Source organism: Onychomys torridus, chromosome 5 (assembly GCF_903995425.1).
Source record: "Onychomys torridus chromosome 5, mOncTor1.1, whole genome shotgun sequence".
In the NCBI taxonomy this organism is placed as follows: Eukaryota; Metazoa; Chordata; class Mammalia; order Rodentia; family Cricetidae; genus Onychomys; species Onychomys torridus.
The window spans coordinates 70,014,094-70,032,071 of NC_050447.1; the positions used below are offsets into that span (position 1 = coordinate 70,014,094).

Genomic DNA, 17,978 nt, shown 5'->3' on the forward strand with positions numbered 1-17,978 from the left:
TCAGTGGTAGAACACTTGCCTAGCATGCACAAGATCCTGGGTCCAATCCCCAGTAATGAACAAAAGACAACAAAGAGGGTTTTAAGAATTCTATAAACTATAATTAGAAAGGTACTAAAGTTAGGGAGGGGGCGTGAAGCATGGCGTCTTGTACATCAAGCTATAGGGGTTTTCTGAGGAGGAACGAGGGAGGCCTGGAAGGTCATAGAAGAGACTATGAACTATGTGGTGTCACATTTTCCTTCCTACCCAAGAAGACTGAGGCCAGGACTTCAGAGAATGTGAGGACCACACCCCTAGTGATCAGTGAATGCAGATGAGTCTGTCCTCTCTGTGAAACAAAGCCCCCCATCTCAACAGGCCCATTCCCCATTGCTGTCATATGTGGTCATGTGTGCAATACCAATTAATGTGTATTATTGATTCTATATAGGCTGAAATCTAACTTTTTCTTAATCTTTGAGGTTTTGTCTTCTTTCTCTCAGATTTACTTTTTTCAATCTTACAACACCAGCATAGAGTAATAATATACCTGGCAGCTAGCATACTGGGGGAACTAGAGAGCCATCTCTGAGCCAGGTCACATTCTTGGTGCTCTGGCTTCTGATGTACTTGTGGTTGGGGGTTGGAGGTGGACATAAGTAGGTGTTTGTGGGGAGGGGAAAAGGTAGAAGGTTGCGTTTTAACAACTCTTGGTCCTTGTTTTCTGAGATTTTGAACTACAGTGTCCGAGTACATCATTGTCAGAGTCTGGTTGGTTATTTTCAGGATTTTAAACCATGCTTCTAGCATGCTATGGAAGCTTGCTTTCTTGTCATTAAGTTATTTTAAATTTATTTTTTGTTTGTTTGTTTGTTTTGTTTTTGTTTTTTTTCGAGACAGGGTTTCTCTGTGTAGTTTTGGTTCCTGTCCTGGAACTCGCTTTGTAGACCAGGCTGGCCTCGAACTCACAGAGATCTGCCTGGCTCTGCCTCCCGAGTGCTGGGATTAAAGGCTTTCGCCACCGCCACCCGGCTCAAATTTCTTTTTTCTTTTTCGTGTGTGGCTCTGTGGATTGAACCTAGGTTCTGACACATTTGAGGCAAGCTACCATTCAGCTTTATCCCTAGCCCCCAAATTCCCATTTTATATGGTGTGTCAAAATAAGTTGTTAACTAAGAGGGAGAATCTTCTGAAAGCATAGCAGACAAAGATGTTAGAAAAGTGCCTTTGCTAAAAACAGGCATGGTGCTGGAGATGGAGCTCAGTTAAGGAAGTGCTAAGAACCCGAGTTTAATCTCCAGAACACACATGAAAAGGCCAGGCATGGTGATGTGTGTATATAATCCCAGTGCTGGGGATGCAAAGACAGGTGGATTCCTGGGGCTCACTGCTAGCCAGCCTAGCCTACTTGTCAGTCCTAGACCAATAAGAGAACCTGTCTCCAAAATAAAACAAAAACAGAAAAGGTGGACAAGATGGTTGGCACCTGAGGAGTGACACCAATTGTTTTCCTACACACACACACACACACACACACACACACACACACACACACACGCCATAAGCATACCCACCCACATGTGCACCCCCAACACATAAATATAAAATGAGACATCGTGGTACATATCTATAATACCAGCACTTGAAAGGTAGAGGTAGGAGGCTCCAAAGACTTGGCCATCAAGTTTGCTGGCCAGACCCTTGGTTATTTTTGTGTTATTTACTCATTTTTGGTCTTCCCAGGGCTCCGTAAGTGGCTCCAGGCTCCCCAGCACAGACTTGGAGCAGGAGGTAGAGCAGCTGAAGACCCAGGTGAGGCGCCTTCAGGCTGAAAAGGCAGACCTGCTGGGCATCGTCTCAGAACTTCAGCTCAAGCTCAACTCCAGCGGCTCCTCAGAAGATTCCTTTGTCGAGATCAGGATGGCTGTAAGAACTGTGGTCGTTTTGATACGAAGCAAACTTCCAACCTCCCTTCTAGACATGTGAAAAATAGTACCTCAATGTGCTGTCAACACAGCCTATTCAAATAATGAGAAATTCCAGTATAAAAGAGATAAATCTGCTCCCATTTGTTAAGTGTAAGATGATGCTTAACAAGGGTCTGTTTATATTGGAATCCAATACTAGCTAAAATAAAAAAAATTACTCAGCTATTTGGACAAAAGATAGATTCCTCACCCCAAATCTGTTCCTCCCAAGTTGGACATTTTTATAACTGATCTGAAAAACAAATATCCCAAATGAAAACCAGAAGCATGAATTTTGTCTTTTTTTTCCCCCAAGCCAAATCTCAGAATTGTGTTGAATAGTTCACTTAGAAGAGCAAAATTGTGGTCAAATGTTTGGGTGATTTTTAAACAGCTCAAATTAGTTTTTATATAAGTGCCATAACACTGTGTGGTGGTCAGAGGACAACTTTGAGGAATTGGTTCTCTCCTACCACGTGGATCCAAGGAATTGAACTCAGGTCATCAGCCTTGGTGGCAAGTGTTTTTATCAGCTGAACCATCTTACCAACCCCTAAACTCCTTTTAACAGTGTTTTGATACGCTCTTTGCAAAGTCTAGTGAAGGACCATGATAATTAAAAATAAGAGGGACTGAAAAGATGGTTCAGCCGGAAAAGGTGCTTGCCACATAAGCCCGACAACCTGAGTTTGGTCTCTGGAACCCACAGTAAGGCAAAAGGAGAATGGTGACTTCACAGAGTTGTCACCTGACCTTGTACCTGCTCCACAGTGCAATCATCCACACATAGCCCCCACACACAAATAATATAATATAATAATAACAACCAATGCATTTTAATGATAAAATGTAATGATTGTGTAGCTTAATTGGTAAGAGTGCTTGCTTGAAAATGGACATGTGAAGCAAGCAAGCCAGCCTCCTGGGGACTCATGAAACAATTGCCCACAATTTGCTGTCAACACAGCTAAACCAAATGAGGAGTAAGCGTGTAACAGAGATAAATTGGCTATTAAATTTTGCCAAGGCAGCTGCCATTATAAATTTGCCTGCACCACTGCCTGTTAGGAAACCGAAGCCTAAAGACTCAGAACGACAGGATTTGTGAGCTGGTTATATTTCAATAAGCTAATGGAGTAAATCATCACAAATCCTCAAAGATGGTTCGGGATGCTTGGGCTACACTCTTCCCAAGCCATGGACAGAGTTTTCCAGCTCACAGGAGGAAAGTGAAGCACATTTACACTCACAATAACTGCCAACCATCTGGGAGGCAGCAGATGATGCTGACCCTGGGAGAACCCTCTTTGGAAGCTTGTTTATTTTTAAGTGTTTAGCACCGGACAAGGGTTGTCCCGTATGCATATGAGGGGTGCGTAAAGAAGCCATTGAATTGGCCCCTCCACTATTAGGAGGGAGATTTTGATTGTGAATAAGAGAGAAAAAATATTCAGAGGCATCTAGAAGAGAAAAGAAGCAAACTGGACATGGCCAAGACTGTCATTTCTTGACATAGGCACTGCCTTTGTAGTTTAGGGAATTGGAGTTGCCTTTGGACCTGACACTGGCCATATAAGCCTGGCAATGTATGCTTCATGTGTGAAGCCCTGGGTTCCATCTCCAGTGCCACATAAAACTGAGTATAGCTGGGTGGTGTTGACGCATGCCTTTAATCCCAGTACTCAAGAGGCAGAGGCAGGTAGATCTCTGTGAGTTTGAGGCCAGCCTGGTCTACAGCCAGGACTACTTCACAGGGAAACCCTGTCTCGATAAACCAAAAAAAAAGACAAAACAAAAACAAAACTGAGTGTAGTAGCATAAACCTATAATCCTGGGACTCAGTAGGTGGAGGTGGAGGCAGGAGGATCAGAAGTTCAAGGTTATTCTAACCTATATGGCCAGTTCAAGGGCAGCCTGTGATACATGAAGCCTTGTATCAAACAGAGGAGGTTAGGGTGGCTGGAGATATGACTCAGCAGTTAAAATAATACTGCCCTTCCAGAGGACCCGAGTTCCATTCCGAGTATCCACAGCTCACAACTGCCTTTAACTCCAGCTCCAGAGCACTGACACCCTCTTCTGGCCTCAGATGGTACCTGTGCTCACCTACACTTATTACACACCAATAGATACATGTATATAATCAATAATAAAATAAATAATTGGGGTGGGGCAGGAAGAACAGAGTTAAAGTGGGTATAGATTGAGGAGGAGCTCTTCTTTACCTCCTTGCTAGAAGCCGTGAATTGGCTTCTGAGAACAGAGTTTGAAGTCAGAGCTATCAAACTTCAATTCTGTGCAACCCAAGTGAATTGGCAAACTCAGGCAGTGTGTTTTAATCCCTGAGCTCTTGTGGGATGTCTCTTTTGATGATATCTAGGTATACTGAGTCTCATAAGAGAAAAAAAGCAGGTGGCTAAGCATTAGAGGGCTCTCTCCTTCAGTGAGGCTAAGAGATGCCTGAATTGAGGGTAAAAACCACACCAGGACAAAATCCTTTGTAATGGAAGTGCCATTCCACTTTGTCAGAGTTCATAGCTGATGTGGGAAAAGAGATTAAGGAGAGAAGTGGACTTTGTAGACAAGCTTGGAGAGTGGAGAGCAGCATGCAAGACACCTAAGTTACTAGATAGATCTGGAGTAGTTAGTGTGGGACTCCTTACTCACCAACTGCCCTACAGATTAGTACAGTTGGAAAATGGCCCTCTAAGGAATTCGTCAAGGTGCCCAGTGTGAGGATTTGAAAAGCATACTTCTGCAAGTGGCTGAAGATGACTGAAACACAGCTAGAGCTCCAGCCCTGTAAAGGGCTGATAAAAGCCAGGAAACGCAGACATTTTATCTCAAGCTTCCCAAGAGGCCTCTCCCAGGGTCAGCATCATCTGCTGCCTCCCAGATGGTTGGCAGTTATTGTGAGTGTAAATGTGCTTCACTTTCCTCCTGTGAGCTGGAAAACTCTGTCCATGGCTTGGGAAGAGTGTAGCCCAAGCATCCCGAACCATCTTTGAGGATTTGTGATGATTTACTCCATTAGCTTATTGAAATATAACCAGCTCACAAATCCTGTCGTTCTGAGTCTTTAGGCTTCGGTTTCCTAACAGGCAGTGGTGCAGGCAAATTTATAATGGCAGCTGCCTTGGCAAAAACATTGCTTTGTAAGCCTCATCCACACGTTTATGGAGTTGGGTTGAGTGTGTTCTGTGGTAGGAGAGTGACCTTCATGCCTAGATTTTTATAATCCTGACAAGGTGTGCAGGCCCAGAGGAGAGTGTTTTCTATTTCATTTGAGTGACCCCGTTTAGATCATATCTCATACAAAAGCTGAGTATTTTCCTTGGGTGGAATCTTTGGTCTTTTGCCTTGGGAAAGGGATCTGTCTTGCAAATTTACTGTATTCAGTCCCTTTTGTCTCTGCATTGACAGGAAGGAGAAGCTGAAGGGGCAGTGAAGGAAATGAAGAGCAACAGTCTTAGACCTACAAGAACAGACGCCATCAACATGTAGGTGGTGGAACTCCAGAGTTGTCAGGCGCCCAGAAGGGGCGATCTTGTCACTTTGAGCCTATCGTTGGAGGTTAGGCATGATGGACTGGAGAAAAGTAACTTACTTTGTTTTCGGAGGCAGGGTCTCCCTCTGTAATCCAGGTTCGATTTGAATCTGCAACCATCCTGCCTTAGCTTCCCACCAGCTAACATTCATTTTCAATAGTGTTTAATGTTGCAGCCCAAACAGGCGGGAAATGCAAACAATGTCTGGTGCCTTTCTAACCGAGTGCTGAGCCTCTGTTAAGAGGCGTTTCCTTTCTATTAGAAGTGTAAGCAAATTCATCCTCAACCAAAAAGGGACTCATTCCTAGTCAGCAGTCCTGTGTTTGCTCATTTGTTTGTCAGAGCCGCTCGAAGTAAACAGGCTGCCCAGCTTCCTTAAATGGGATGTATCCTTTTTCTCTTCCCCGTTCTTTCCTGATTATAATAAGCCACAGTAGCCAATACTGGTTACCAAGACAATGGCCATGATAGCTGTCAGTCACTGGGACATTTCTCTTGAAAGTGCCCCAGATCTTTTTCCTTAGTTTATTATTAGTGTGTATGTATATGCTAGGGAAGGAACATGCCACGGCACACATGTGGAGGCCACAGGACAGTTTACGAACACCTGTTCTCTCCACTATGTGGGTTCTGAGGATCAAACTCGGGCCATCAGACTTGATGGCAACATCTTGACCCACTGGGCCATCTCATCAACCTCAAAAATGTCAGGGAACTTACCTATGGAATCTCAAATCTGCCTTTCCCAAGCAGGTTCTAGGGAACACACAAGTCATGGAAGGGCCTTTGAGCAGAGGTGGTAGAAGATCAAGGCACTGAACTTCTTGGTTCTAATATTGAAGGCAATATTACCCAAAGCTGGTGATTTGCTTATTTTCTGTGTGTGAACATGCAACATTAGTCCATTTGCCTGTCAGTTTGCTTAGAATTTCTCTGCAGCTCTTACCTCACAGACTTTTAAAAACTTGTTTTCTATTACTTGATAAATATGCATAGAGAATGGCACAGAAAAAGTAGCAAAACTTTTTTTATGTCTGCCCCTATGTTCTCACGTCATGGAGAATGCAAATAACAACAGTTTTTCACCCACATAATTGGTATACATGAGTGTTATTCCTATTTTTTGGGGGTGGAGAGGGTTAATTTAAAATTCAACTTTCCCTAAGTTGCTGCTTTTAATATCAAGACTTTCCTGGAAATAGAGGGAAGAAAGCAAACTATTTGTAATTTTTAAGCCACTTCCTCTTCCTTTATTTTCATATGTAAAAGCTATTTCCTCTTTAAGGCCAGTAGCTTTTACCTTTTATGATCCTGGTAAGGGATCTGATATTGGTTTGTAGGCTTGGAGCTCCAGCTTTGGAGTCTGTAATCCTGGCTGGTAGCTATGTGAGCCTAGCAGATGACTGAAAGACTAGCTGCCGTCCCTGCCGTCCTTGTCACTCTGAACATTCCATTACTGGCTGATGGTCATAGTTGTTTGTGTCTCTTGACCAGATTCTGAAACTTAGAAAAACATTTGTCAGTAGTGTTTACATGTCTCTGCTTTGTGTGAAACCAAAACCAGAGAAGTTTTTCTTGCCTGACTCACAAAGGTGATAAGTCTTTAACAAGTTGGAGTGGGCAATGGCCTGAATGTACCTGAATAGTTGTCCGCAGCCCTCTCTGAAACCGGATCTCTACAGATCGCAGTAACTCTTTGCAGTGAGTGCTCACATTATGAGGTTAGCTTCCTTGAAGCATTATGTTAGCCCCCACAGCCTTCCCAGCATGCATAGAAGAGTTAAACCATGTCCGCAGGATCAGCTATGCTTGGGAAGGTTGAGAATTAACTGGAGGACGTTGGTTTCAGTTGTATTGGGTTTCTCTGTTCTTACTCTTGACATTTGTGTTGAGATTAAAACCCTTTTAACTTCCATACTGAATGTGCTGGTGATGTCTTATTAGGACCAAATCTATAGAAGATGCCAGGACCTATGTGGAGTTTGAGGAATTGACTGTGAGCCAACTCCTGCTTTGCCTGAGGGAAGGAAACCAAAAGGTGGAGAGACTTGAAATGGCACTCAGAGAAGCCAAAGAAAGGTAGGAACTATCAATGTGAAAGATGAATGGGTTGCACAAATAAGATACCATGAAGGTCTCCCTTTAAGTGTACATTCCAAGGCTTTTAGTCACATGACTGTATGCCCATTGCCACAATCCGGTCTTAGAACATTTCCTCCATAGAAAGAATCAGTACCCCTCAGCGTTCACTACCCACTTCTCCCAGTAGCTGACTCCCTGTCTTTGGAGATCTCTGAATACTGGACATTAATACAGCATTGGTCCTCTGTGACTGATTTCTTCCACTCACCAGAGTGTTTTTGAGCTTCATCTATAATGTTGTGTGTGCCAGTACTCTGTTCCTTAATGCTGGTGAATAATAAAATAGAAGATGTATAAGCCTGGCAGCTTGCTAATCATATATTCCTACTCTTTCTTCCTGCTTTCAAATAAAACAAACAAAACACAGCTTTCTCCCTGGATACCGGAAGGTGTAGAGCTCTTTAGAGGTGCACGCCCAACCCTGAGTACCCTGGAAAGGTCCCTTTTTCAATGACATTGAACTTCTCAGTATTTAACAGGGCAGGCCAATCAATCGTTGCAGAGATTCATATTCTCTGCATGGTACCAGGGTACCGGGTGCTTCCCAGACACGGCAGGACTGAAGCCAAGACATGTCATGGACACATGGTCACCCAGCCTGATTTGCACACACTGAAATCGGCTATGGCACAAATGCATTGCAAGACCAACCCTGGGTTTTTCTGAAATAAGTGGGCCAGCTTTCCGCCTTTCTCCCCAATCACTGGAAACAGATACCGGTGTTCTACATTTAATTTTAATGAAAATAAAATTTTAGGAAATATATGGGGGAAAGGACAATAGTAGGTTTGCCTTTCTTTGGGGTATGTGCAGCTTTCATGTTTCATGCTGTTTTAGGCCTTTTTTTTTTTTTTTTTTTTTTTTTTGGTTTTTGTCTGTCATTTTGAGTTTTTGTTTTTGTTTGTTACTTTAGGTTTTTGTTGTTTCAGGTTTTTTGAGATAGGATCTCACTATGTAGCCCTGGCTGGCCTGAAACATGCTGTGGTAGACCATGCTGATCTCACAGAGACCCACCTGCTCAACTCCTGAGTGCTGAGATTAAAAGTATGCACTGCCACAACTGACTTAATCTGTATTTTCTAAATATGCCAGTAAGGTGAAAGAAGTTCTTAGGGACCGTAGCCCCAGTTTAAATAGCAAGGGGAAGATGACTCAAAGTGAATATTTGCCCTAGAAAATTAAGATAACTTATAATTCAAATGTAGGTTAAAACCTGTGTCAATGTGAACGGTACTACAGTGTTAATAAGCCACCTCCTGCCTGTACCATCTGGTGTCTTATCCGTGTATTCAGCCTAGCCAGAGAGACGGTACTGCATACCAATTAGGGCTGACAGTTTGCAACACAAAACTAATAAGCAAAGACTTCTCTGCAGACTGCCCGTGGAGAAGTGGGCCTTTGACAGGAACCTGTGGAGAAGCAGTGCTTTGACCAGCTCCTTCCCACCCACACTTCTGCTTCTCAGTCACTTTCAACCCATCTGCTTGGTTCCTTTGGTAGCTGCCTTCATGGATAAGGTTTGAACTGTTATTTTCTTTGAAGATTTTTAATGGTGACATATTGACCTCTAAGTATGGCTGAGGAAGACTTACCTGTCTTGTACAACCGTCATCAACATAGTACATGCATTTCTGGAACTTGCTCTACCTCCTGTTCCCAGCTGAGATCAATAACTTTGAGCTTTAGTCAAATGCCTACTCAATGTTCATGTTACTGAGCATTGAGACACATGCACACAATGGATATGTGTGCTCACAGTTGGACCATGCACTGTGCAATGATCACTTTTCCTTCTTAGATTTTTTTAAGGTTTATTTACTTATTATGTATACAGAAGAGGGCACCAGATCTCATTATAGATGGTCGTGAGCCACCATGTAGTTGCTGGGAATTGAACTTGGGACCTTTGGAAGAACAGCCAGTGCTCTTAACCTCTGAGCCATCTCTCCAGCCCCCTTGGACTTTTTATATCTCAGTGCAAAATTAGCCACTTAAACATTTGCTTAATGTCTTGGTCTATTTCCTGTTCCTTTAACATAATGGGTTCTAAACTGTGGAAGTGGATTCAGCCTACAGTTCTGGAGGCTTTCAACAGAAAACGATCAAGCCTTTTATTAGGAACCCACTCCTGAAATGATAGCTTTCCTGAGGGCAGGGCTGCTATGGTGCCATGGTAATTAGGTGGCAACATGAAGGGCTGGAGACATGGCCAGCAGTTCAGAGCATATAGTACTCTTACAGAGGACCTAAATTTGGTCTCCAGCACCCACACTGAGTGACTCCAGAGGATCTGATGCCCTCTCCTGACCTCTGCATTCATATGCACACACACAAAATAAAAATAAAAATCCCCTGCTCCCTAAAATCTCCCCATGAGTTTTGGATGAGATGTTCAAACGGTAGCTCCAAGTTTTCCCAGTCTCTTAATTACATCTCTATTGATGTAGTGAGAAAGAATAGGAGAGGAGAATATTTTCTGAGATCTGCCTATCCAAAAGTCTTCATCTTTATTCTTGATGAACAGTTTGGCTAACCAGGGACCTCTAGGCTTGTTTTCCATGTGACGTTTAAAGCATTGCTTGGCGTGCTCTAGCTTCTGGTTACTATTGAGAGACCCATTGCCTTTCTGATTGTGTTCTTTTGGGATGGAACTTTATTCCTCACTCCTGCAGTTTCTTCAGTTTGTCCCGAGTAGTCTGAAATGTGACGACACAGGTTTCATTTTGAGGCTGTTTTTCATTCATTTGTTCTGACTTCCGTTGAACCTTTCATTCTCTGAGCTCCTTACACAGCAGTCTCCATTAATGTAGGGATTATGTCCAGACTTGGTCCTCTTTCTCTTTTCTAGAACCTGCTATCATCTTATTACTTTTAGATAGAACTGGTCATGTGGTTTTCTTCATCTGTGTTCCTCTATGACATCTGTGTTCTCTTGCTCACTCTCAGATCTGAGCAATGTTTATCTTTTTAGGGTGTTTTTTAAATTTTTTTTAAAGGTTTATTTATTTATTATGTATACAGTGTTCTGCCTGCATGTATGCCTGCAGGCCAGAAGAGGGCACCAGATCTCATTACAGATGGTTGTGAACCATCATGTGGTTGCTAGGAATTGAACTCAGGACCTTTGGAAGAACAGTCAGTGCTCTTAACCTCTGAGCCATCTCTCCAGCCCGGGTGTTTTTTTTAATTTTTAATGGGTGCAAATAATGCCTTGGGTCTCTGGGGATATTAATGATAATATCTCCTTTACACTCATCTGTTCGATTTTCAGTACAGAATGTGTTTTATTTCAAGGTTTTCCTCAAATGTCTAGTGATCTTGGCTGGTCAGCTTTAGCAGGGAGGAAGCCACTCAAAGCTTTGGGAAGACTCAGCTTGGGCATTTCCTTGGTGAGGCTGTGTCTAAAACCTTAAATGTTTTGCCTGTTCCTAGAGCAGTTCTCCAGAGAGGATGCCTCCTGTCTCCTGCTTAGATGATGTCTTTCTACACAGCAGGGTTCTTAGGATGAAAAGGACAGGGCAAGGACCGTGGTTGTCTAATGTAAATTCCCTCCCTTCAGGTAGCAAACCCAATCCCTCCACTGTGCTGACATCTCTGCATCCTGAGCCCCCTTATTTTGCCATTTTTCAGTTGCCTTTATTTAGCCCCCATCCTATGGATACACATGGTATCCCTAATCCCCTAGCCATAAAGAGTTTCAACAGTATGGCACGGGTAACTTCTTGGCTCTCCCTGTTCTTGGTTTAGAACATTAGCCCTGCCCTACTCATTCTGTCCTTTCTGTTTATTGCTGCTGCTGCTGCTGCTGCTATCTCTTTGTTCCTGCAGGCACGTGGCTGTTTGAAAGTCTCATTTGTAGGATTTGTAGTGGGAGGAAAATTACATGCATATACAAAACCTACTATGTATATAGACTTAAGTACTGGAGATTGAAGCCAGGGACATAGGCATGCTAGGCAAGGACTCTACCATGGATCCACAGCCTCAGCTCTATTTTTACTTTGTATTTTGATACAGGGTCCTCTGAAGTTGCCAAGGCTGGCCTCGATCAGCAATTGTGAGGTCGGTCACCCAGGCAGCCTCTGAACTGGTGACTTTCTCACCTCAGATTCCCCAGTAGCTGAGATTGCAGTCCTGGCCCCCCCTTGCCAGCCAGTCTTCCACCTTCAACCCCAGCCTCTCTCTGCTTCATCTGTTTTGAGACAGTTATGTTCCATGTTCCGTGTGTATTGATCTTAAGTCACAGCGGTTCTAGCCAGCGTTAAGATAAAGAACAAGGCCACTGCTAATGAGGCAAAGATAAAGAGACTTTGAAAACATCTCTTCTTACCCAGGCTGTGATAGCACCCGTGGAGTGCTTCCTCCGCTGCTCATCCTCTTGTAGGATGGAAACCTTCCTACGTGCCTTCGCTGTTGTTGTTTTTCAGAATTTCCGACTTTGAAAAGAAAGCAAATGACCATTCTGACATTGAGACCCAGACAGAGGGGCGCATAGAAGAGGAGAATGAAGAGGACAAAGACCCGGAAAGTGTGGGTACAACACTCCCAAGAGACTGTCACACCCCCATTGAAGGTGTAGCTGTGGGTTCAAGTCTTACATTGCTCTATGTACTTTAGAGATGGAGATTTTTGTTACTGGGTATTTCCTATTTCTCTTTTGTTTCCTAACCCTGGGTTTGAACTCCCTGTCAATCACAATAAGATGTATTCCAGTCTGTACTACATAAAACATTCATGTCTCCTCTTGACTGATATCATCCCCTAAATCCCTAAGCCAACAAGCCCACCACATGAAAAAGATATTTTGACTATGTTATGCTGAGATCCTTGTGGACATGACTCTGAAACTTTTAGAATTGGAAGATCTTGATTCTGACTCAGGACTCGTAGAGACAGGACCTTGTCATGGGAAAAAAATGTTCCTGAATATATATTCAGTGTTATGTAGTAATTTAGAGATATGCCTTGGAGCCTGAAGAGTCTTTTTTTTTTTTTTTTTTTGAGACAGGGTTTCTCCCTGTAGTTTTGGTGCCTGTCCTGTATCTTGATGCTCTGTAGACCAGACTGGCCTCGAACTCACAGAGATCCACCTGGCTCTGCCTCCCCAGTGTTGGGACTAAAGGCGTGTGCCATCACCACCCACCTGAAGAGTCTTAAGTTTAGGAAACATTCCCAAAGCTAGGAAGTTATGGTACTCACAGTAGTCCATGGAAGAGACTTATAAAATGATCCTTTTGTTCAGTGTATTCATCAGTGTACACACACACACACACACACACACACACACACACACACACACACACACCGCTATTTGCCACTTCTTTCTTTTTTTCCAAGGGGTGGGAAGGACAATAGCATCTTATACAACTATAGGCTAAGCTCTGACATACTGTGTAGCCCAGGAGAACTCTTGATGTTCCTGCCGCGGGTGTGCTAGGATTACAGACGTGTACCACCCTGTCTGGTTCTCAGTCCCTACTCTAAGACATGGAGAAGATTTCCAAGACTGGCCTGTTGGTGCACACCCCATAATTCCAGTGCCTGGTAGGCTGAGGCAGGAGGATTTTGAGTTTGAAGACAGCGTATGCTACATAGCAAGTTCCAGACCAGTGTGGCTACAGAAGGAAAACAGGAGGAGGGCAATGGGGCATGTGGAGAGAGAACACAGTGAACTTAGAGGAAGAGAGGACTGCTGGGGAACAGCACACCACTAACTGAAGTGAACCAAGTTATAGGAAAGTACTGACGTTTCGAGGCTGTCTGAAAACTCGTGTACCAATTGACAAGTGGAAAGAGCTGTCTGACAGAGATAAGCACGTGAACTAGAAGCAGAGGCTGGCAAGGCAGTAGGGGCCGAGTCTTCCCCCATGAACAAGACTGCACTTTGACAACTCTGTGGCTATGATCCCTGAAGCATGAGTGGGGTGGGGTTTAATAGCAAATCCATTATCACACATGCTCAGACTGATAGTTGATGCTCTACAAGGAAATAGAGCATACCCAGAAGATTGCTTTTATACAGGGCACTTGGGGAAGTCTTGCCCCAATTAAATCTACTTGGGGTATCAGTGTTAGCTGGATACAAGTGGTGCGGACTGTTTTCTCACTCAAGGTTCATTTCCTCTCTGATGGTTTCCTCATGTGAATGTCTGGCATTGTCTGTGTGATAGGTTGGAAGCGAAGTGGAAACGCTGAACGTTCAAGTGACCTCTCTGTTTAAGGAGCTTCAAGAGGCACACACGAAACTCAGTGAGGCTGAGCTAATGAAGAAGAGACTTCAAGAAAAGTAATAACTCATTAATTTTATTGCATGTTTTACAAAGTATGTTACTGTATCAAAATGGTTTTGTTACCGTATTCCTGACTAAAAGAAAGGCAGGGACCTAACTGAAATATGGTTCAGAAAATAGAGTTTCGATGTTGGTGTAGAAGCAGGAAGCCATCCTTGTTACTTGGTCATGAGGACACAGGAGGACTCGACTGTACTGTGAAGAGCACCAGCCTATGTGACCCTTGTACAGAGCTGTGAGGCTGATAAGCAAGGAAAAGATGTCTGGAATGAGCATAAGAATCGAGTGGGGATTTATTTAGAAAAGGCCCATCCCAGTCAATCCTTCCAGTCATCAAAACTGACATAGATGTCGATAATTTGGCCCCTGCCTGTTTTTCTTGATTTTAGGAACCTTCTGATGGCTAAGAATTTAGCCGATGGGTCGTAGTGCTGGCCTAGCATGTTCAAGGCCCTGTTCAACACCCAACTCTGAGATAGGGCTAGGAGTGTGAAGTCACCATGCCAGTGGCACATTACATTAATCTCAGCACTTGAGAGGCTGAGGAGGAAAGTTGGCAGTTTGAGGCCAGCCTGAACTAAATAGGGTAAAAGGAGGTGCAGGGGGCTAGTGAGATGGCTTGGTGGACAGACACTTGCCACCAAACCTGACAACCTGAGTTCCTTAGTTCCATCCCCAGGACCCACATGATGGAAGGACAGAACTGATTCCTCCAAACTGTCCTTTGATTTCCACGTGCACACCCCTACACATACCCACAAAACAAACAAGGAAATAAACATGTTTAAGAGCTAACCAAAGCTAGCAAACCAAATTAGACTAACTTGATGGCACACTGGTCAGGCAGTTTCACCTCCCCGAGCCTAGCTGCTTCTTCTGATCTCTAAGAGAAGCTCAGGGGCATTCCTTTCCTCTTACTGAATCCTTGTCAGAAATACAAGTCTTTGTGACAGACAGACTTGCTAAACGCTGAAAGGTACCCAGGGATTTTGCTATGAGATGCTGCTCAGCCAGCTACCACTTGATTGGGGGTTAAAATATCATCATGTCTCATTAAGAAGCAAGGAAGAAGGAAACGAAACAAAAAAGCAAATAGGAGGCAAAAAGAACAAAGTATTTTATTTTGCCTTCATAAATCCTGTAGACCTAACATGCTCTGTATTTTAAGTCCTTCGAGGATTTGCACAGAAGCCACGGGAGTGACAAAGCATTGTTTCTCCTCATGAAATATTCATCTTTTTCAGGTGTCAGGCTCTGGAAAGGAAACACTCTGCAACCCCATCAGAGCTGAATGAGAAGCAAGAACTTGTTTACAGCAACAAGAAGTTAGAGCTGCAGGTGGAGAGCATGCGCTCTGAAATCAAGATGGAGCAAGCCAAGACGGAGGATGAAAAGTGAGTGTGTGCCGCGGCGCGGGGTGGCGCTTGCCCAGGAAGGGGAAGGACAGCTGTCCAGACGCAGATCGGAAGTAGGACTTGAGAATCATGTCATAAAGTCTGATTTGTCATTTGGAAGAGTTCTAGGAGACTCTGGGAAGATTACATTTTTGAGTTGTATTGTAACAAAAACATGGAATTATTTTTATTCTATCATTTGGGGGACAGACAGTCTTTTGAAAGTTACCATTTTCTTTGAGGGTAAGAAAAATGCTGATCTGTGGTGGCTCTAGTTCCCTTTCTGTTGCTGTGGTAGACTATCCTGAATAAAAGCAACTTCGTGGACGAAGAGTTTATCTTGGTTGCCAGTTCCACATTCCCGCCCTTACTGGGAAGAAGTCACCGAGGTCCGGGCTGGTAGCAGCTAGTCACATCCACAGTCAAGAGCAGAGAAATGAATGCTTAGTTCTCAGCTTGCTTTTTCTACTTTTATGTAATCCAGAGCCCTAAACTAGGGGATGGCAGGCACCACCTGCTTTCCAGTCGGGTTGTCCCACATGGCGTAAGGCAATCAAGACAATCCCCACAGACATGTCCGCGAGCCAGGCTGATCAACACGATCTCTCCCTGAGACTTTTTCCTCAGGTGACTCTAGGTCGTGTCAAGCTGATAAAAGTTGGTGGGATGATAAAGGCAGAGATTTTTCTACTTGAGTTTTCAAAGGCTGTTAGGGAAACAAGAGGATGAGTTTCTGTGATATTTCCCTCATGATTCCATTTTTAATATCATATTTTAATAGATCCAGGTTAGCCACTCTGCAGTCAACACACAACAAGCTTCTTCAAGAACATAATAATGCACTGAAAACAATTGAGGAACTAACCAAAAAACAGGTATTTATAGAGGGAAAATGTACTTCTGTAGCCTGGTCAATGGAAACCATTGAATATTATATCTACAAAAAAAAAAACATGGCCCCTCAACTAAGTCTGGTTTCAGAAATCAATTTGCAGTATAATCAGTTGTGTCAAAATTGTTGTAGCTTTTCACACTATTCCTAGATAGAACATGCCGCGCATATGGAGATAATGCTGATGTCTACCAGGCAAGGCATGGGCTTTTCCTATTTCTCAAGGTTTGTTTGGAGGAGAGCTGAGAGCCTGGGCTCCTATATGAACAGTGTACAGGAAGACAGCTGGCTATGGCCATCTGCTGAATGAAATTATGCAAGGGCATCTTGCCTGCTGGCAGTGAACTTGGAACTCTGGATTTACAGCATTTAATTTAAATTAGTAACAATACCCAAGCATGATATAAAATTTACAGACCATGGTGTCTTTGAATTAAGTCTTTCAATTTATATCCTTATAAATATGCTCTTTGCCTCTTCTCTCTTCCCTCCTTTTCTCCCTCCTTCCCTCCTTTGTTCCTATAGTGGGGATTAAGCAGACCCTGAACTGCAACCCTACTGCCTCAGTCAGTCTCCTGGATAGCTAAGATTACAGGCCCAGGCTTTTCTTCTTCTCTTCTCTTCTCTTCTCTTCTCTTCTCTTCTCTTCTCTTCTCCTTTCTCCTCCCTTCTCCCCCCCCCCCCCCCCCCCCCCCCCCCTTCTCTCTCCTCTCTCTCTCTCTCTCTCTCTCTCTCTCTCTCTCTCTCTCTCTCTGTGCGTGTGTGTGTGTGTGTGTGTGTGTGTGTGTGTGTGTGTGTGTGTGTATCCATGTGTATCCACATGCATACTGGTATATCCATGTGGAAGCAAGAGGTCAATGTTTGCTGTTTTTTGAGACAGTCCACCTTAGTTGTTCAGTGTCTCTCTTATTGAACCAGAAGCTCACCAGTTGGCTAGGTGGGTTGGCCAGCAAGCCAGGCATCCTCCTGTCTCTGGATCCCCAGCACTAGGGTTGCAGATGAGAGTCACCATCACATCTGGCTTTTTTACATGGGTGCTAAGGATTTGGACTCAAGTCCTCATATACACAGCAGGCACTTCAGTGTCTCCCAGCCCTTTTTATAGCATATAACAAGATAAATAACAGTATCCATGCCTGGCAAGCTCATCAGAGTAGGGCTTGTTATTATTGTGTATTTGACAGTTATCTGGTGTTTGATGTGTGCTAAAGATCTGAACTCATATACTGTGAACAATGCTACACTCCGGGTTACCTTTAAAGAAATTGTTTGAAACAAGGAAGTGATTATTTGCAAGTCACAAGTGACTACAACTTCCTGAATGAGTTGTCACCGCTAAGTAACAGACTAGAGCTGAAGGTTTTTAAGTGTAAACTTTTCTGTTTTCCTAAAGTAGGCTGCATCATTTCAAAGCCACTTCTAGAATGAAGTTGTATTTTTTCAGGCAGAAAAGGTAGACAAGCTGATGCTGCAAGAGCTCCATGAAAAGCTGGAGCTGGCAGAGCGGGCCCTGGCATCCAAGCAGCTTCAGATGGACGAGATGAAGCAGACCATCGCTAAGCAGGAGGAGGACCTAGAGACCATGGCTGTCCTCAGGGCTCAGGTGAGAGGGTCTGGGACAGGAGCTGAGTGAGGTCAGCCCTGATCAGATTTCCAGTGTGACTACAGTGCTGTTTAACATACACAGTGCCTTTATGTTCTTTCTGCCAGTGCTTTTTTGTTCTGTTTTGTTTTGTTGATACACAGTCTCATTGTATAGCTCT

At 43.7% G+C, this 17,978-nt stretch overlaps 1 protein-coding gene across 1 annotated transcript in view; it reads left to right on the plus strand.

The window, feature by feature from the left end:
- The window catches only part of Optn (optineurin), a 37,765-nt gene that overhangs the window by 12,922 nt on the left and 6,865 nt on the right, over window positions 1–17,978 (plus strand). Inside the window, exons 4-11 of the mRNA XM_036188558.1 lie at window positions 1,726–1,908; window positions 5,373–5,449; window positions 7,442–7,576; window positions 12,067–12,169; window positions 13,810–13,925; window positions 15,174–15,323; window positions 16,105–16,198; window positions 17,660–17,818. Coding sequence (XP_036044451.1) covers window positions 1,726–1,908; window positions 5,373–5,449; window positions 7,442–7,576; window positions 12,067–12,169; window positions 13,810–13,925; window positions 15,174–15,323; window positions 16,105–16,198; window positions 17,660–17,818 — 1,017 coding nt within the window. The remainder of the gene's footprint in view (window positions 1–1,725; window positions 1,909–5,372; window positions 5,450–7,441; window positions 7,577–12,066; window positions 12,170–13,809; window positions 13,926–15,173; window positions 15,324–16,104; window positions 16,199–17,659; window positions 17,819–17,978) is intronic.